Below are 20,370 nucleotides of genomic sequence, written 5' to 3'. Positions count from 1 at the left end.
ACAGCTGGCTGTCAGTAGTTACTTGATCTTGGGTCTTAATGATGGTTGCTGCCTATCAGCCTGCTGTCAGTAGTTTTGGCTGGCCTTCCTGGGGCATCCTCACTTCAGTCAGTGGTTTGGTCAGCTTTCCCTTTCCTATCTGCACAGTGAAGAAAGAAAATCCTGCTGGCTCCTTTCACAGCGCTGCTGCTGCTCGGCAGCAAAGGCTCTCCAGGAGGTCGCAGGACAGGTGCTTGCAGGCTGGGTAACAGTGTCTGCTAGGCTCTTGAAAGGTTAGCCAGCCTCCTCCCAGACCTGTCACAGAGTTGGGGCTGATCTTGCAGCTCTTCATCTGCTATAATGCCAAAATGAGACTTGGAGCACAGCAATGCCATCTGCGCCTGGGGAAGGCTGCCACGACAAGCATGCGGCAAGTGTTGGTCGAACTTCTGGTGGTGGTCAGTGGTAAACTAATGAGTAGAAGAAACTGCAGTGTATCTAGAAGCTTTGCTGTGTAATCAAGGAACAGTTTTCCATGTTTGCTGGCAGAGAAATGAGCAGAGGGATGTGTGTATCTGAAGTCTCGACTGTCCGTTCCAGCCCTTGTGGAGCTCTCCTGTTGCTTTTGCTCAGGAAGGGTTTCCATTTTCCAGAGATCATTAGTTTGCTTCAGCTAGCGATATGAGTCTTAGCTGTGTTTTGATGAAGACTGTCAAGGAGGTTATATACTTTTTATTTTATTTTGCATTTGTAAAAAATCCACGGGATGGTGCTGACTTCCATAGGAGATGCCAGGTGACAGGCACACTTCAGTTTGGACAAAGGCAGGCTGGCTGGACTGCCAAGTTTTCTGAAGCCTGCAAGGCTCCGCTGAAGGGCAAGCCTGGCATACTTCTGCAGGGATCTACACCGCCATGGCCTGTCTGGTGCAAGACTTTGGTGCTTCTGTGGGTGGGCCAGAAGCTAGACAGAACTGTGGGGAATCTGCAGTGCCTTAAGCAGCCCTTTACTGCCAGTGCCCTCAGTGTGATGCAGAAGGTTAGTCTGTCAGGAAATATCTCTGCGAGTTTGGAGGACAAGATAAGCTTTATTACAAACAGCAGTGCTTCATGAGGAATAGCTGTTCAAATTCCTTCAAGTATTCTTTTTTAAAGGGCTGCAAACAAATTGTCTCTCATAAACCACCTGCATGCATAAAACACATTTTCTATTGCTAGCATCTCCCAGAGTTGAACTGCTGATTTAGCCCCGACAGTGCCCTGGGTACTTTGTTCTTCTGCTTAAAAAGCCTATCATTGATAGTTTTCCAAATGCTTCCATGTCTTTAATGTTTGTTCAAAATACCTATTGCATTGCTCCTGCAGGCAGAGAGGATACCAGCTGCATCAGGCAAGTTTCTGTTCCGTTGCCTCCTTTCCTACAGTCAGGAATGACCCATGTGCTTCCTGGGAGAAGTCTGAGGTTCATTTTCACTAGAAGACAGGGAAAGAGTGGTAAAGGGAAAAACAGAAGACAGATACATAGTTCTGTCGCAAAGCCCTTTTCATAAACCTTCTTTTCCCTCTGAGAAAGTTAACTTATACATGGCATATGATTTAGGCTGAATTGCCCCCCCCCCCCCCTTTCCAACACTCAAGAACTTCTCTTTTAAAAGAAAAAGATAGGAAAATAAAATTTAAGCCCAACCTGTTAATGCATTCTGAAGCAAAGCCTCTGGGCTTTGAACCTGTGCTGCTTGACTCCCAAAATGCTGCTGATGAGGTACTTCTCTGTTATAGCTACTTTTGAAATAGTCAGTGGATGCTTACCAGGTAGAAGGATTTAACTTACTAGCCATGGAGTGAAGGAGCAAGATTCTTCCAAGAAATTTCTGGAAATGTCCTGGAATTTCTGACCTGAAATCTGTGGTTCTGTCTGCAGTATCTGCTTTCCTCTTGCTAGTAAGTGTTGGGTGAATTTGAAGTGTTCCCCGTGCCAAGATGACCTATTTTTTTCAAGCAATAGCTGAGCTGCCTTTTCTGCAGGGAGTGTTACAGCTTCTGTGTGAAGAAGTGTCTCCTTCATTGCTCTGGCCTTAACCCATCCCGTTTTGGGGTCTTTGCTACCTGATGTGTGAGAATACTTGTTTCTGCTTCAGGAACTGCTCCTACCTTCCCCACCAGTGACATAAAGTTGGCATGCATCGCTTCAAATGAGCTTATGCTGGTGGTGCATATGCTACAAGAGGAGCAGAGCTGCCCGTTCCCTGACAAAGATCAGTGGTACAGCAGGTCCTGTACTTGATGGGTGAGATTCCCTACAGTTCCTGAAACGTGGTGCTCTGATACAGAAACGGGGGAGCAAGTGCGTTCGGAAGACATGCTGGCTGCCCTTCTGCGGAGCTCCTTTTGCAGGACTGTCCTGACCTTGTTTATTTTGGAGTTAGGCACCATAAAATAGCTTGTTAATTGCCGCTCATTTAGAATTATAATTAGGTGTTACCAGATGAGTTCTGTACTACTACAATTAAAAGGTTATAAAAAAAAATGTGGTTTTTAATACTTCATAAATTGGTTAAAATTTAATTCAGAATACACTGATTGCAAGTTCTCTGTGTATGTGCATAATTATTAAAACCCGCAAGGATAAAACCGAAGCAGAGATCTCTCATAAAGAATGTACCAGTAAAAACAGCTGTGTCCTTTGCATTGAGCTGCTGGGGGAGGTTTGAGTGACACGGAATCCATGCACCAGCTGGAGGTCAAGCAACCAGGGATGTGAACTCCAGCACTGGGTCCCTTCAGTAAGCAAGGAAGGAGTCAGGGCTCTGGTTACTGTCTCGGGGTATATAAAGAGAATGAAAATCCCTGAGAGCAAGATAGAACTGAAACTGTTTGGAGTTTGCACATTGCCTTTCTGAAATGCAGGATGCCCTGTAGTAAGAACAGCTCTTCAGCAAGTGACAGCAGATGCCTTGAGCCTTAGAAAATCCATTATATTCTGGGTCATATATTACCAGGTCAGGACTACCGTAGTTAGTGCAATGCATAGTGCTCTACTTGTGCAAGCATAGTCTGGTGATTCAAGTTGATTCAGAACGTGTGGAGGGGATAACTTTGTCCAGCTTTCCTGTAGCCAGACCAAAGCTTAGAAGTGGCACCAACACGGTGTTGTGTACTCTAGCTAATTCAGTAAAACTGCTTCCCTGTTCATGCCTGGTTCAGGTTCACTTTAACTAATGGGCTGGGCATACATCTAGAAGTGATGGACATAGAGCTGTGGTCTCTGAGCAAATGAGCTTTCAGAGTGTACATCATCAAAACTGCTTTGCATTAGTCTGCAGGTAAGAAAGAGCTTGGACATCTGGTGGTATTGCATATCCAAAAGTAAATACTTGAAACTTGGACCATGTTCCTCATGAATTGCTAAAGGCCTTACAGCCATTGTTTATTGGCAGCGGAGGAGCTGCTCTGTGCTGCTGTTAATTTGATGTGTCTGGGTTTGACAAATAGGGTGCTGCATCTCATGTTGTTAGCCCCACACCAGCATCAGCCATAGGGGGGAACAGGGGCTGTTTTTTTCCTGTATTTAACTAGGTCCTGCTTAAGCTTTCTTTTGTTTTGCATCGAGTTAGGTAACATCTTTCCCCTTTAAGATTGGGTCTGTTTTTCTGCTGGAAGCTTTCTGCCTTCAGGATTTCACGTTCTGGCAACTAACAAAATTAAAATAGCTTTCCTCCTAAGTACTGTAAAATGTACATTGAATCTGATTTCAGTGGCTCCAGGCATGCATTTCAGCACACTAATGTACAAATGGATTGAAAAAACAGCTAGCAGAAATTTTCTTTTTTTAGGTTTTACTGAATGCTGTCCCAAGAAGCTGCACGTTATGTAGTATCCTCTTTATGTTTTACTCAAGGTCATGTAAAGGTGATGGTCTGGAAGGAAAGAGTGGATAATTTCAATAGTAAAGCTGCAAAGTTGCTGCATATGACATATGGGATGTCTTATTTTTCAAAGGTCTTTCCATCTGCTATTGGCAGAAGTCTCCATTACAAAAGGGCAGTTTTGTGTGAGGAACATAATTATTATTTTTTTTTTAGGTTGATCTTTTATTAGCATTCAGGTTTATCTTGACTCAGACCATTACCATGGGACCATTCCTCCGGTGAAGAGAATGCATAGAAGTTGTAAGATCTAACTGAGATACAGAGGAAATGCTCCCAGAGTTTGGGGAGGAAGGAATTTTTAAGATTGAATTATAAAAATCAAGAGCAAGCTATCAACTTGTGGAAGCAGAAGTTTTATGGTGGTAATTTTTGTTTGTTTTCCTTTGAATACCTTACTTAAGGTTGAACCGCAGAACTTGAAGCTTCTAGAGCCACAAGACGTCATGGAGGAGAATTACTTTGAAGGGTGGAGAATATCCCCTATCTGTATGTGCCATGTTGAATGTAAGGACTGATCTCTCCTGTTGCCTCTCGAGTGTAGAATTGCCAAAGCCATTGGAGGTACTACACAGCTGCCATGCACTCAGTACCCTTGGCTAGGAAAGCATGCCTTTTCTAGTAACCAACAAATTATTGGATATTGAAAGCAAAACCCCTCATACATTTAGCATGGATTTTATGGTGGATGAGGGTCCCTGGAGAGTGCAAGGAGCAGTGAAGTTGTGCAAGGGGTGGTGATGTGCCCAACTTACCTGAGAGTTTATTTCTGTTTGTATGTTATTTCTGTTGTTCATTTCTGTTGTATGTTTTGGATTTCTTTCTGAGGGTGGGAGAGGCAATCATTACAGATTCATTAAAACCTGCAGAATATTTTTAGGCTGCCACCTTTTCTCATCTTTGTAATCTGAGGCAGATAAAGTTGCATATCCTTGAGAAGCTGGCAGGCAGCACGGATCCGCAGCCTCATGGAGTCTTCCTATCTGCTGCCTCTAAATTTTTAGCACTTGCGTGTGGTTCACACATGCGAGTTTGCTTGCAGAACATGTGCATGAGAACGTGAGTGTGGAAGTAGGTTTTGGCCTGTTTGACTCTGTGGAGTCCTGGGATTTGCTTTGTGGCATGGAAGATGGAAGATGGCTGGTCTGTCCAGAAAGTGTTGGATTTCACTACAGCCTTGATGCAGCTGTTATCTTGGTCCCTCTAGCCAGGAAGTTAGTAGGAAACTACTGCTTTGATCTGCCAAACAAAGACGACTTGTCAAATATATTAATTGATTTTCTTCCATCAAACTGTTTTGAACATACAGCCTCAGATCTGAGTGAGACAAAATCTGATGCGTAGCTGTTTTGTGTGTTTTACTGTTAAAGAATGTGATGCAAGAAACCTGAATTTAATTTTTTAGCCTGAAGTACTACTGAAGGAAAGAAATTGTATTTTTGGACTGAGTCAGAGTTAAGACTGACTCTGCCACCATTAATTCAGGATTTCTTAATTTACAGACGTGTGGTTTCTTCATCTTCGGTAAGCATTATGTTACACCTAGGGCTTGATTTTTATTCACATCTCTTTAATATTGCTTGGGTACTATGTAGTATATGCTACCTCAGAGGGTGTTTTCTTCTGCAAAAGCAAAGCTAGGGGGCTTAGTAGAAGGAGAAAAAAGGAATAATCATAAATTTAGCATCTTATTACAATAAGCTTGATTGCATCTTAGTTTCTTTATAGGTTACAGAAACAGTTTTCATTTTTCATACAGAAGGCAATTGCATGAAACTTGTGCTTTCATAGTTCCTGCTTATTAGTTGTGAAGGGAATTTCTGGGTGCTGTCTTCCATGGTAACAGCCAAGTGCCTCCAGAAGCAGAGGACTGCAGGATGCTTGGGCGTTCTGCATGGAGTGAATTCAGTTTAATAAATGTAATAAGCCCATTTACCCTACCAGGCTACGTTAACTACCTGCATATAAACTGAGCACACGTAATGTTTGGGCAAAGGTTACGGAAGCAGTTTGTAGGAAAGGCTAGTTCCAGAGCACACCAAAGCAGCAGCTATTCTTATTTTAGCCCTCAGTAGCACACACAATAATGGGGTTCAAGCAGTATCTGTGGTTGAGACAGTAATAACAACTACGATGTAATGAACTTCAAAACCCCTTAGGAGAGAATAATTCCGAAATCTAGCATTGAAAATGTTCATAGTTTCACAAGAAGAGAATTACAGAAAGTTTAATTGGATATATATATCCCCTCCAGTAAGGCATAAGTTGTCTGCTAAATGGTGGTGTTCGGCAGAAGCCAGCCCCGTGGCAGCCTGCTGCTGTCTTGTCCTGCCCGGTGTTTGAGGTGGCTGACACGGGCTGGCTGGGGCTGGGATCCCGTCTGATGTAGTGGTGCTGCTCCGGCGCTGGCAGTGACCACGTCTAGGGAGGATGGCAGCCAAGATGCGTTTGTGTGAGCTTGTCGCTTCATGCATGCTTGGTGGACCTGTGGAGAAGGATTATGATCTCTGTTAGCAGGATCAAAGCAGTCGGTCCTTTTTACTCGACTGCTGCATGTGAGAGCAGCTGTGAGATGGTGGGTAGAGGTTTTGTCGCCAGCGTGTGCATGCTTTCCAGAGCCCAACTTGAAATAGCTCCAGACACAAATAGTGGCTCAGCATTGTTTAATCACACATGTTTGTGAAGCTGCTGCTGAGTCAAAGTTGTTTGTAGGATCCTCACGTATGTCTTCATGAGTGGCCATGACTGTGGTGTGCATCGTGCATGGTAGAGTGCAGTCACTGAGCTCTGAGGGGCCAAGAAGAAGATGAGAATGTTGAGAATGACACTGAACTTGAGAAAGGATATCTTAAAAGAAAGTGAACAAGTTACTCAAAGCATCCCTAAAATTAAAATGGGAGAAAGTAAGTGTAGAAGAGAAAAACGGTGGTGGGGTGGGGTGTGAACCAATTCCTTGATGTGGTTTCAAACCAACAGCAGAATATAAGCGAGCCACCTGGGAAAAGCAGTTAAATTAGCAAGGCTGGGCGTAATTCATGCCAGCTAGATGGCAGGTTTGAGAAGCTGTATGAGATGAAATCTTGGAAACCAAACTCGCAGGTATTAGTAGCAGGTATTAGTAGTAGAGTGTACAAAGTATAACAAGTATAGAAGGAAAACTGAAAGATCCAAGGTGGGTTTTGAAGAACTAACAACTCCACATAGAAGACAGATAATTTAGGCAAATAGTTGACATTGTCTTGTGTGGAAATTGGGCTTGCTGGATGATGGAGAGTTAAAGATGGCAATTAAGGAAGAGAAGGGTACTGACAAAAAGAGAAGTTATTACTTTACGTAAGTTTTTTAACTGCTAAAAATGTTATGGAAGACTTGATACTAGTATTGTGCCCAGTCTTTCTAAATATAAAAGATAAGCAAATTTCAGAAATTGAGGTCTTGGCTTATTCCAGATCTACTTTTGCCATTAATCTGAAAAGCATTAAGTGAGCAGACCCCAATAGTGTGCTGTGTTATATAAAACATAACAACTTCCAGTAAAATTAAGGGATTTTCATTAAAAAGATCTGCATTTTTTGGAAGAAGGTTCTTTATATACCTTGTACTCTGGTTGAAGCGAAAACTACTGAGAAAATAACAGAATACCTGTGTAGTGTGCTTGCATGGCAAGGTTTTGGTAGCGGGGGGTGGGGAGGCTGCAGGGGTGGCTTCTGTGAGAAGGTGCCAGAAGCTTCCCCCGTGCCCGATGGAGCCGACGCCAGCCGCTCCGAGATGGACCCGCCGCTGGCCGAGGCCGAGCCCACCAGCAACAGTGGCGGTGCCTCGGGGACAGCGCGGTGAGGAGGGGGGAAACGTGCAACAACGGCAGCCGGAGAGAGGAGCGAGGCTGTGTGAGACACCAGCCCTGCAGACACCAGGGCCAGCGCAGGGGGCCGGGGGGGCTCCAGTGGAGCAGAGATTCCCCCCGGCCCGTGGTGCAGCCCCCGGCCAGGCCGGCTGTGCCCCTCGGCGGTTCACGGTGGGGCAGATCCCCACTGCAGCCGGGGGGGACCCCACGCCGGAGCAGGGGGTGCCCGAAGGAGGCTGTGACCCCGTGGGCAGCCCGCGCCGGGGCAGGGTCCTGGCAGGGCCTGTGGCCCCGGGGGGGACCCCGGCTGGAGCGGCCTGTGCCTGAGGGACGGCACCCCTGGGGGGGACCCTGGCTGGGGCAGGGGGACAGTGTGAGGGGGAAGGAGCGGCAGAGACGGCACGTGATGGACTGGCCGTAACCCCCTTCCCCGTCCCCCTGCGCTGCTCAGGGGGAGAAGGGAGAGAAATCGGGAATTAAGTGAAGCCTGGGAAGAAGGGAGGGGTGGGGGAAGGTGTTTTTGATTTTAGTTCTCCTTATCCTGTTCTGATTTGATTGGTAAGAAATTAAACCAGTTTCCCTAAGTTGAGTCTGCTTTGCCCAAGACTGTAATTGCTGAGTGATCTCCCTGTCCTTATCTCAACCCACGAGGCTTGTTACATTTTCTGTACCCTGTCCAGTTGAGGAGGGGAGCAATGGGGTGGCTTTGATGGGCACCCTGTGTGCAGCCAGGGTCAAACCACCACAACCAGTACAAACAGGGTTTTTGCAACTTTGGTAGCCAGGCCTTTTTTTAAAAAAATAAAAACACCAAAGAGTTTCAACCTGTGTAGAGCTCTAGATTCTATTAAGAGCATGAAACACGTCTTCAAAAAAGAAAAATCAAAGATGCTTTATACAGAAGGAATAATATTCTATGTACACCCATTGCATGTGCTGGATGTGCTTTAAGGGTACAATTCTGCCACACTGATTCTTTTTGGTAAGAAATTAAACCAGTTTCCCTAAGTTGAGTCTGCTTTGCCCAAGACTGTAATTGCTGAGTGATCTCCCTGTCCTTATCTTGACCTATGAACCTTTCATTATGTTTTTCTGTCCCCCATCTGATTGAGGAGAGGATCAATAGAGCATTTTTGGTGAGCACCTGACATTCAGCCAGGGTCAGACCAGCGCGGATCATGTTCTCATAGCATCCAACTTTCATGGATTCAGCAAAGAAAACTGTTCTAGCAGTTGCTTGAAATGTCCAAGCCAGAGAATGGGCTTTCAGTTTGTTCAGATCCCAGGAGATGTCTGAAAATTTTCTACGCTGGGTCTGCTAACAAAGCTGAGTAGACACGTGGATAGAGCAAATGCATTCTTCTAAAGAAGAAACTGATCTAGTTTTGAATTAGGATTGATTTAGGATTTAGTTTGTTTTAAGGCCAGTAGACACCATGCAGATCCTTGAAGGAGAGGAAAGACAGATTATCCCACATCTGATTGATCAGTTGCGTTCTTGCTGTTTTGATTAAAGTTAGGTTTGGTGCTCAGTGGATCTTATATCTGTTCTGCTTTGCCTGTTCTGTCAGGGTGAGATGCAGAACCACCGTGTTTGGCATTGGTGGAGCCAGATGCAGGAATAACAGTACCACAGCTGTACAGTAAATAGCAGTCAGATGCGGTGAGTTGTAAGCAGCAAGCCCAGAAGGACCATGTTTCTCAGCTCTCCCTCTCTTTAGTTTAAAACCTTCTGTTCTATACCCTGGATGTGCTGAACTCGATGCCAAGGAGTTTGGGTTTATAGAGGAGAGGACCTGGTACCTTGGGATTTTAATCTTTACACCATTTTCCATTGTACTGAATGCAAGATTGTAAAGGCATGGTCATTTGTGTTAAGAATATATTGTCATGTGTATAGTAATTTGTAGAAAAAGCACAGGAATTCTTGCTTTGTGGAAGCAGCTGACTCATGAGCACGTTCTTCCGCATTAGTGGAGTTTGCTGATAGCTAAGAAATAGCTGAATTTTTTTAGGATGTTTTTACTGCCCTGGATCTTTAATTCATGCATCTGGTTGCACTGCTGGGCCTATTCTGTAAATGTAAAAGATCTGTGTTGAACGGGCGATATGCAATAGTTCACTTCTTTTAAGGAGACTTTACAGCAGACATTAAGAGCGTATATGCTCTGGTAGGGTGATCTACAGCGATCTGTATTTAGTGCTCCCTGTGAATGATGGCTGGGCTTGTGAGGCTAAAGGCTGATCTATATTTTAAGTGGATGTTTTGACTTATCACTGTAGTTATTTAATGGGGCCCTTCATAATCCTTGTTCCAGTGGAAAAAATCCTCCTTTTTATTTAGGATTGTCTGCAGGCAATGACACCTTCAGAAATTAATATCTTCAGAAGCAAATGTATCCAATAAGGCTGACAGGAGTATCCCAGGCTGTGCTTGCATCCTGCTTAAAAGCTTCTCTCTCTGCTTCTCTCTTTGGGTCAAGGTATGACTATGCATTCAGGATCACAAAGATCTATGGCTAGGCCAGCTTGTTGCTGAAGTCTTCACGCTTGTTTTTTTGTTGGGGTTTTTTTTTTCCCCAGTGCTTTGCTGAAATAAAGGTGATCTTTTGAAGTGCTTTTGAGTTGTTCTTGCTGTTGTATGTATTTCCCCATACCAATCTGCCTCTGTTCAGGGTTGTTTTTTCTTTCCCTAGATTATAAGGTATTTTGGGGTGTTTTGTTTTTTTCCCCACCCCTTTTTTAATTTCCATCAAAAGAGATGATGAAACATTTTCCTGCTGGGGTCTGTTCTCTCTTTTTAAGAGTTTACTGAGAATACTCAACATAGACTTTTTTGCTCAGTCTCGTTCTATTACTCACAGTTATATGCCTGTGGCTAATTATACTCCTCCACTCCTTTCTTGGTGTTTGTATCCTTCATGTGCTTACAGATGGTTATCAAATCTCCATCTTGCTTAGCCAGTCTGTCTAGCGCTTGCGACTTGACAAAGATTTTTATCCTTCCTGGTTCCTGAATTGCTTTGTTCATCCCTTCTCTCCAGATGGTTTTAAGCGTCTTCAAACTGATGCTGTAGGCCTGCTCACACCCAAGTCCTGGAGGTGATGCCTTTGCTCATGTAGCAGTCTCTTTAGCTTTTGGCCTTTTTATTGTATTGCAAGTTCATATAAAGTTCTTCCCTGGATCTGTGCTAGCGTTGCCATCTTCATATATCTCCCCACTGAATCTTTCTAATATGTTCCCTGCATGTGGGAGTTTGCAGTGAAATGAGACTCATATTGTCTTTTTTGGCCATATTGCTGTACTCCCCAGGTCTCTTTATATTATATTTCTAGCAGAAAAGCACAAGGAAACCTATGCTAAAAGAATACTAATGTAGTGAAGTGAAACATTCAAAAGTCATTAACTTGTATGTAACTGTGCTTCTACAACTTTTAATGCGTGCAGTATGATGATCTTGAATTATATGGTGCTTCATGGTTTTCCTCTTCCTCCTTCAGAGCGCAGATGAGGCGTTATATACAGAGTGAAGCAGTTGAGCTGTAGCCAATTACTGTTCTCATTTTTAATAGAATAAATAGCTGCCTCGTTGCTCTGTGTGGCATGTGCCCCCTTCTTGCTCGGTCAGTTCTTTATTACCGTCATTTGTGTGACACCCCCATAGTGTCACACATAGTGCTGACTGGGTTCCTCTGAAGCACTTGGTTCCCCTTCAGGGTTTTTTGTGTAAAATACAAAGTTGTGGGTAGATGTCCAGAAGGAAAATTAGTTTTTACTGTGTTGTGTTTGTGGTAGAGTTGGCAGAAGCTGGTGCAGTTTTAGCTCCTTCTTTACTATTGTCTGGGTGGTGTCCAGTCAGTATCTTCTGACCTGCATTGTTGAACTTATACTGAGAACGTTTAAGAAGTTTCTGCCTTGAAAAGCAAACACAATTGTTTCAGGTTCCTGTATGAAAAGATTCTATCATGTCTTCAGGTCAGATAAGGACATTGCTTATGCACTGGAGTTACCTTCCTGCCCATTAAGTTTCTAGAGAGTCTCTTAACTGTGTTTCACAGCAAATGCAGTATTGGTAGTCACACACACACACAACTGAACCTGGCAGTTCTGTGGATGTACAGGGGCTCCTGGAGGAAATGTTTTTGTGCTGACTTGTTAGATACTTCGGGTTGCAAAGTAGCTTAGACTTAAAAAGGGAATTTTAGTGCAGTATTTTTGTCCTGGTTTGGAATGGGCAGATTTACATTGGGGATGCTTTTCTTCACCGTGCCATTTATGGCTAGTGACCCATGTGACACTTGTTTCAGTTCAGTTTAGCTTCCAGAAGAGTTCATAGAGGACATAAGCTATTCAGTGCTGGTTTGAAATTTCTCTTGGCTCTTTAAAGTTGACTGCTTTTTCTAATCTCTTTGCTGTCTCCTGTGGGACATACTCATTGCCAGAATTTCCTAGTACCATATGAGCTGTTGGTATTCTTGGCTCTGTTTTAAATGAGTCCAGCTTTGTTTGAAAGACTCAAACCATGGAAGTTTCAAAAATGTTCTCAAAGACTGCCTCTTCCATCCACCTGCCCCATGGCAAAATCAGTTATATTTAAATGAAATTTGCTATTATTATTGTTTTGTGTGTGTGTGTGTGTGCGCTTTCCCACTTCCTAGTTTTCTGCCAAACTAGCACTCAGTAGTTCTAACATCAAGTTTGGAGCAGAGGCAGGAGGTTAGCTTGCTAAACTCAAAGCTGTTTTGACAAAGCCATCTGGAGTGCTTAGCCTCAGCCGCCTTTTGGATTGGGTGGTCTAGAGTTTGTAATATTGCCAGGACCAGATGCAGATGTAGCAATGAGAATGTACGTGTGTTTTTGAAAAACCACCTTCTACAGTGTCTGGGCTCCCAAGTGCAATGTTAGTTGTGAGATGCTAGCCAAAGCAGTGAGGTTAAAGGAGGCCTTCAAATGAAGGGACTTGAGGTCATCTGGTGCACAGGAGGTAATTCCAGAGGCAAGAGAGCAGCCTGAAGATGTATGAGATTGTTGGGCCAAGACACACAAAGTGTCTGAAGAGCATCAGTTGGTTGGTTGCTGTTGGACTTGATTCTACCAAATCATAGAATCGTTTAGGTTAGTAAAGACCTTTAAGACTGAGTCCAGCCATTAACCTAGCACTGCTAATTCCACCACTAAACCATGTCCCTAAATGCCATATCTACAAGTCAAAGCAGTACTGCCTCTGTATCTGTTTAGCTTATCCCCAAAATCTACCAATGTTATTTGGCTTATAGCTACTTTCTGTCTTAGCTGTCTTTCTGCCCCAGAAAAAAGAAGCCTTTAGCATTGGTTTGCATTGGCTGTTCAAAGCTGTCAGAGTAACACTGGTCTGCTGAGGGTTAACTTGGTTTCAGCTAACACCCTGTCTGTCACCTTGCTTTGAATATTGGGTTGTCTTGTTGGGGGAGAGCACTTCGCTTCTAAACATGGGAGAGCTGAACCACTGGGAGAGGCTTTCTCATATTTTCATTTTCAAAGGAGAATGGCAGCTACTGAGATGTATAAAATTTTAAACCGTTCCAATTTAAAGGGCTTTAAATATTGAATGCAGTCAATTTTTCTATAGGCAGAGCAACCATGGAAAGAGAAGTGGCAAAGTTTGATCTTGTTAAGGGCCAAAGGTGCTCTATTAACTTTCGAGGGACAGACAGCAGTCTTGTGTAAGAAAATCTGGCTTTTCTACCAGATGGTAAATTATTATAGAGCACTAAACAGTTGCAAAAAGATCAAGTCTATAAAGCATCTGGTAGGGTAACTGACAATTCATCAGTTTTGCATGATGCACGTTGTATGCATCTCATGGGCTTGAGAGGAAAGTTATAAATCTGTCAAGCTTGAAACTGGAGAGAAGCTTGATCATATTTGCTGCAGTAAGAGAGAAATCAAGAGACAGGCCTATTCTTCAGCTGAGGTTTTTGTGTTGCTGAGAGTTACTCCCAAATGAGGTCTGCAGAGGTGCCATTCGCATGACTTCTGGGCGCTCTGCACTCGAGGATCTGGGGATCTACAGGCTTGTCAGCCTGACCTCGGTGCCAAGGAAGATTACAGAGGAGATCATCTCGATTGCCATCATGCAGCACGTGCAGGACAACCTGGGGATCAGGCCCAGGTCCTGCTTGACTAACCGGATCTCCTCCTATGGCTAGGTGACCCGCTTAGTGGATGAAGGAAAGGCTGAGGATGTTGTCTGCCTAGACTTTAGTAGTCTTTGACACCGTTTCCTACAGCATTCTCCTGGAGAAGCTGGCTGCTCGTGGCTCGGATGGGTGTACTCTTTGATGGATAAAAAACCGGCTGCACAGCCCAGCCCAAAGGTGGTGGTGAATGGAGTCACATCCAGCTGGTGGCTGGTCCCAAGTGGTGTTCCCCAGGGCTCAGGGATGGGGCTGGTCCTGTTTAATGTCTTTATCAACCAAAACCATGTAGATATGGTGCTTAGGGACATGGTTTAGTGGTGGACTTGGCAGTGCCAGGTTGATGGTTGGACTGTATGATCTTAAAAGGTCTTTTCCAACCTAAACAATTCTATGGTTCTAAAATACACCATTAAATCAGGCACTTTTGTTGTTAACGGAAGTGAACGAAAGAGGAAAAGCACTCTGGAAGCTTGTTCATCCCCAACTTGGTCTGGTATATACCTAAGATGTTTTCAGCACCACCTGTAAAACTCACACGCTGTCCTAATCTAAGAGCATTTGACACACATCATTAGTTTTGACACAGTAATTTCAGCCCTGGGTGCTTTCCCTGCCCATGCCCCCCCCCCCCCCCCCCAGAAGAGCAGCCCCTTCAGATTCTGACTGCTGTTGAGCCAGATGTAATGCTGCCTAAAGTGTGCTTCATTGGCTTTGCTTCTCCAGGCTGCACAAATTAGCACCGTACACACAGAATTTAGAAACATAATCTTCACTCTTAATCCAGGCGCTTCTTCCCATTCCCGTGTGGGCTGTATCTGGAGAGCTGGCTAACACCGGACAAACTGCGTGGGGACTGAATGGAGTTTCCCCGTTGGAATAGTGCTTATGCAGCTGTAAAGATACAGCTATCTGTCTCTGTCTCTGCGGTGTAAGACACGTTAATGGTGCTTTTAGTAATTCTTTGGCAAGAGATGAATGAGGATGTGGAGGCTGGAGAGTAACAAAGAGAACTGAGTGTGTGGCTGGTATGAGGAGCCTCTTCTGCACTATTCAGAATCTTACTGCTGAGCTTACTTGGATTTATGCTTTCTTACTGAGATAATAAAAGCAGGATGAGACTATCAGTATTCTCTCTGCATCTAGGGTAGAACCAAGTTATTTTGTAAACTATTTTCAGATGTCTTGGCTGTAGATGCTGCATAAATAAAGATTTCTCTGTGTTGTGTGATATTGTAACATGTGAAAAGATTTACTGTGCAAATACAGTAACAGAATGGAGAAGAACTATGATCTGCTGTTTGTTAGTACGATGTGATGTAAATATTTGCCCAGGTAGATTCTCTTGAGATTTCTTGCGGGTTTCCCTCGGTACTGTCCTTGCTGGCATTCTTTGAGCACTGTGTTTTTGTCAGAAGTAAATGTGTTCATAAGGTGATACTTCCGTCAAAAGCTCAGCAGTTCTCAATAAATAATAATAAAAAAGGATACTTCCTCTTCCAAAACCCCAGCAAAATGCAAAAAATACCTTTTTTTTCAAGAGCAGTCTTGAACGTGTTTTTGAAATGTCTGCCAGCACAGATGAGAGTGGTGGCTTGTGCCACATACAGCCTGTGCGCTTGCAGATACTTGGCTTCAAGGGTACTCGTAGTGTCCACTTGGGCTGGCATCTGCCAGCATGAGATTTTTTCAGTAGTGATGCTGTGTTGGCAACTTCTGGTAACTCTTGCAGCTTAGTGAAGGAGAACCTTTTTAACAGATTTTGATGACTGCTGAGCTTGCGCTGAGATGCCCAGCACTGAAAGAGTGAGCTCCTGTCCCTGCTGAAAGTTGTCACTTTGAGGGATTGGGGCTTGCTCACTCCTTCAAAATCTGTCTTAACAGGCAGACCTTGGACCATCAGGAGAAAGTAAAATGAGTATATTCTCATGAAAAGAGAAAGGAGACAGATAAGCAGAAATTGCATTCTTTTTAAATGGCTGCCTTTTTGGGTTTGGTTTCAAGGAATTTTCTGTATTTCTATATCCAAGCAGATGCCTAAGTTAAGCCAATTTCCAAGATAATTAGCTTTGTTTTGGAGAAGGAATATCCAATCCTCAGTTCTTTTAGACGGTCTTCTTTAAGACCTCTCCTTTTTTGGGAAGTTGAAGCTTAGGTGTTTGCTTTGGGTAAAGCGTCTCTTTATAGAAAATTCTTACTAACCTTCTGCTGTGACTGGTAGCCCAGTGAACTGACAGCTGATGCAGTTCAGCTTCTGTTTCATCTGCGTGGACCCGTCGAGACTTGCCTGGTGTACACCAGCTCAGCTGGATGGGCAGAGCTACGCTTAACGTGTAGTTGATTGCAAACCACCCTACATACGCAATCAAACACGTCTCTCTTGAGAGCTGGATGAGGAAGAGCTACATGAGTTTAAGACTGTTTCTTGTAACGTGCAACTTCAGAACTATTTGTTATTAATAAGAACAACTAAAGGATGTATTGATAGGCCATAACAGAGACTAGACATGAACATAAACTTGAAGATAGGCATGCATTTGTGCCTCATGACTCTTGAAATCAGATTATTGGATTAGGGGACATCGATATGGAGCTTTACTGCTCAAGCAGGAAAAATAGTTAATTTCACTTTAAAAGTAACTAACTATTTCTTTACAGTGTAGTTTAGTACTGTGAAGTTAATCTGTATGTCATATTTAATCATTTTCCTTTTCTTCCTCTCTTGGTTTGCAGGAGTAAGTCTGTGTCTGTTACACTGGATGTACTGACCACTTGCCTCTGACTGAAGAGAACTTGCTCTACTTTGGAATATGGTGCCTAACTTCTGTGTCCCAGTACTCACTGTGCCAGCAGCCATCCTCTGCTGCTTGATGCTGCCTTTAGCAGGAGCAGACAGTAAGTAACGTTCAGTTTTGGAAAGCTGGAATACCTTGAAAAATATCTTTCCACAAATATTAAACCTTCTTGGTTTGTACAGGAAACACCAAGGATGAGGGGATAACACACCCAACTCCCCAGTCTCTACAGTATGTATGTGAAGGGGCACAAGTAGAACTAAAAAGACTGACAAAATCTATTCAAACACAGGAAGAGTTTCTGTAGTAGCTGCAACATCCAAACCTGACAATTTGATTTTTAACATCTACTGATGAGTAAAGAAAATTGGGGGCGGAGGAAGAGAGAAGTAATGGGGTCACAGTAATCCCTGTTACTTAATTTTCCTTGTTCTTTTACCAGCTCTCGTAATTGCTGTAGTACTGAGGCATCTCCTCCTGAGTCAGTAGGTGATTGAGAGCTGTTGGGGAGAGGATGTCATTTTTTACCTTCTGGTATAGTTCTCCTACACCTGTATTTCAGCAGAATTAGAGTTGAATGTTTCCTTGTGGTTGTACTTTAAGTTGTGTCCATGCCTGTTGTCCTGATAGTCTTACAGTGCTGCTGTGACTGACTGATTAGTCCCATCCAAGCCAAGAAGAAAGCTGTGCACAAAACGCTGTTGTGGACAGGCAACAGGAGAGAATTTTGGCTGATGGTGGGCTACTGAAAATACCTTAAAGTAGAATTTCCCATTGAGTAAGTTAAGCAGAGTGCAGGACATCTTGTGGGTTCTTTGCGTAGCTTTGGTCTTCATAACTCATGTATTCGCTAGGCTATCCCCAAGTATTTGTGCAGTCCCCTTCCCCTTGGTTTTTTTTAAACCAGTAACCAGTTTTTCAGTGTCAAAACATTTGTACATTTGTTGCAGACACTGGCAGTTGTGAATACATGCCTTAGAAAGAGCCCAGGACTCCTGGGATGCTTCAGTCGGAGCAGAGAGGTGACCGTGATGCACCTCCTGAGCTGCCACCAGCCATCTGCTTCTCACTCCAGCTTTAGTCACCAGGCTTATAATTAAGATGTAATTTTGTGAAAGTTGAAAGAGATATTGATTCATGTTGGTAGGAGCCTGGCTGAATGGAGAAAACAGGCTGGGGGGTCCTAAATGTCCTTGATTGAACAGGAAGGGGTAAATTTAGAGAAGCTGGAGAGAAGAGTGAAAGGGGGATGTGAAGAAAGAAACAAATGCATTGTTTTTGTCATCACTAGGGGTGACTTGCACAGGCAGCAGATTAGCATGTGGTCTGTACACAGTCTGAGCTGCCCAGTTAAACTGGGGGCAGCAGCTGTCTCCTTCCTCAGCTTTCTTCCCTGGCTGCTGGTGCTGCTGAAATCTGCTTATTCAGATCACTTCATGTCTACACATTGTAGCCCAGTTCGGAGTCTGGCACAGAGAAGTGTATGTTTAATGTACTGAGGTGTATAAAAATTCCCCAAGGTTAATTATCCTAGCCTCTGCAAAGGAGAGAGGCATCGCTTTATCAGGTATGTAGAAACTGGTGGAGCTTGAGATGTCCTAGGACAGTTCTTCACTGGAGGATAACTTGCAATAGACATGGTTTGATAATTCTGTGGAATACTTCCACATGCTTAAATTTAACAAAATTGGCTTTGTTTCACAGGCCTATACCCAAATACTGGTGTCTCAGATGTGGAATGCTTCTGTGTTGAGAAGCAAGCCTGTCTCTATGTATGCCTTTATCTCTGGCACAGCCTGACTCTGAATTACTTTTTCCTAATCTGGAAGGCAGATCTGGAGGACAACGACCTTTTAACTGCCACAGCCACCATGGCTTAACTGAGGGTTTCATAGGCTGGAAAGTGTTGCTCTGTGTATTTTAGCAACTTACAGCTCTTCTGTTATCTACCCACTGAACCTTGCCACTGACTGTCAGTGGCAGGGAGCTGTGTGAAGGGGCCTGCTCTGCGCCTCCGCAGGGGGGGAAAAAATCAGCCCCAAACCCTGCATATTTCATGTCCTGCCATCAGTGATGCAGACGGGCAAGATACAGTGGTGAATATGACATTGGGGAGTCCTGGTTCAGGACAGCAGTGAGGGGCAAGGCAAAGCTATGATAATACATGCACACTGAAGCTTCCTGTAAAAGCTAGAGAGGGATGCTGTGAAAAGAGCGTCCCGTACGTACCCTCTTTGGTTTTTTGGTCCCCTAAGCATCCTGTTGGCTCTAGTCAAAGACCATTTATTTACATGGATTCTGATGTAATACAGCTGTTCCAGAGATCTCACCGTGATTCTTCCTGCCCGTTGCAGTGCTGCTTTAATGCAGTGGAGGGATGGGTAGGCTCTGTACCTGCAAAGCATTCCTGCATTTTCCCAAATAAAAGCAATGTGATAATGGGAGCGGGGTTATCCCTGGAATTCCTGGAGTCAGTCCCCAGAATTGCTTTTTATAGGAACAGTATGGATCGAGGGCAGGGAAGGAAGGCAAGGGATGGACTGTACTGCATCCCTGGCAGCCGGCTGCCCCGTGGCTTGTGACTGGGTGCTTGGGGAGCACCCACAAGCGGGGCTTCCCTACCTTCCCTGCCTGTGCTTTGGAGCTGCTGTTGTCGCAACACATTCAGCATCACTGCTGTAGCTTCCTGACAATTAGACAGCTGGCAGATAGCTAGATGTTAATGCCTGAGATAAACCAGATTGAATATGTATCGCCTAGCGGAATTAGCGCCGGGCGTGTGCCGCGATGCTTCTCCGGAATTGAGTTCACAGGAGCTGTGGATAATGTCAGTGCTGAGGAATTGAAGGGGCATCCAAAGGTTAAATGTGTGGCAGTATGTCAGAAAAAGAAAGGCTCACTGGGTGCTCTCCTGCCAGCAGGATGGGAGCAGTGGTTTCCTGGGGGCTCTGGTGAGGTGCTGGGAGGAGAAGGTGAGTGGGAAGGGGCACATGCGTGTGAACAGTGGATACAGAATTGCTAATTTGGCAGAAAGCACTTTCAAATCCTCCCCGGCTTTTACAGACTGCGGTAAGAAATTATTAAATTTTCTCTGTGATCTACTGTGTTTCTGTCAGGGTGACCCTAATTCCATTAGAGCAGCTCAGAGCTGATTCAGGATGGCTGTTTTTACACTTTCTCCCTCAGCTTGCTTGTAGGTTTTTTTAAATGCGCTCTGTGCTTCCCTGTCTGTCAGCTTTTGATTGTGCATGGGAAAAATGGCTTTGCAGATTTCATTTAATGTTCAGTTCAATTGTCAACTAAAAGATGCTCTTTTCCAGCTTTTGGAAATATGTCATTTACTCTAATAAAAGAAAAAACAAAAATCCCCTCTCAAAGCAAAATGCAGAGAAAACAGGAAAAAAAACCCCAATACTGTCATCAGAAATCATCAGCAACATGTTTTGTTGTTGGCTTGTTTTTTTAAAAATTAGGCTTTGTTTTTGATGTCCTGGACACAGCTTCCATTAGCCAAAGGAAGAGAGCAGGTGACCCATCCAAAGTCTTTCCTAACCAAAATACATCTTGGTTTGTCTTGCGCAGAATTTCAAAGGGTTTAAGGAAGAAACTACTTCAAAAGTGACCTTGTAGAAGGAAGGAACTAAGGCAGT

At 44.0% G+C, this 20,370-nt stretch overlaps 1 protein-coding gene across 7 annotated transcripts in view; it reads left to right on the top strand.

Moving 5' to 3' along the window:
• PTPRF (protein tyrosine phosphatase receptor type F) overlaps nucleotides 1-20,370 on the top strand; it is a 392,669-nt gene that overhangs the window by 120,752 nt on the left and 251,547 nt on the right. For all 7 annotated transcript variants that reach the window (XM_056355793.1, XM_056355795.1, XM_056355799.1 and 4 more), the window contains one exon: nucleotides 16,659-16,820. In XM_056355793.1, coding sequence (XP_056211768.1) covers nucleotides 16,736-16,820 — 85 coding nt within the window. In that variant the 5' untranslated portion in view covers nucleotides 16,659-16,735. The remainder of the gene's footprint in view (nucleotides 1-16,658; nucleotides 16,821-20,370) is intronic.

The sequence above is a fragment of the Falco biarmicus genome, chromosome 11, assembly GCF_023638135.1.
Source record: "Falco biarmicus isolate bFalBia1 chromosome 11, bFalBia1.pri, whole genome shotgun sequence".
Classification (NCBI taxonomy): Eukaryota; Metazoa; Chordata; class Aves; order Falconiformes; family Falconidae; genus Falco; species Falco biarmicus.
The sequence above is the reverse complement of the archived record's forward strand: the minus strand, read 5'-3'. Positions and strand labels throughout refer to the sequence as shown.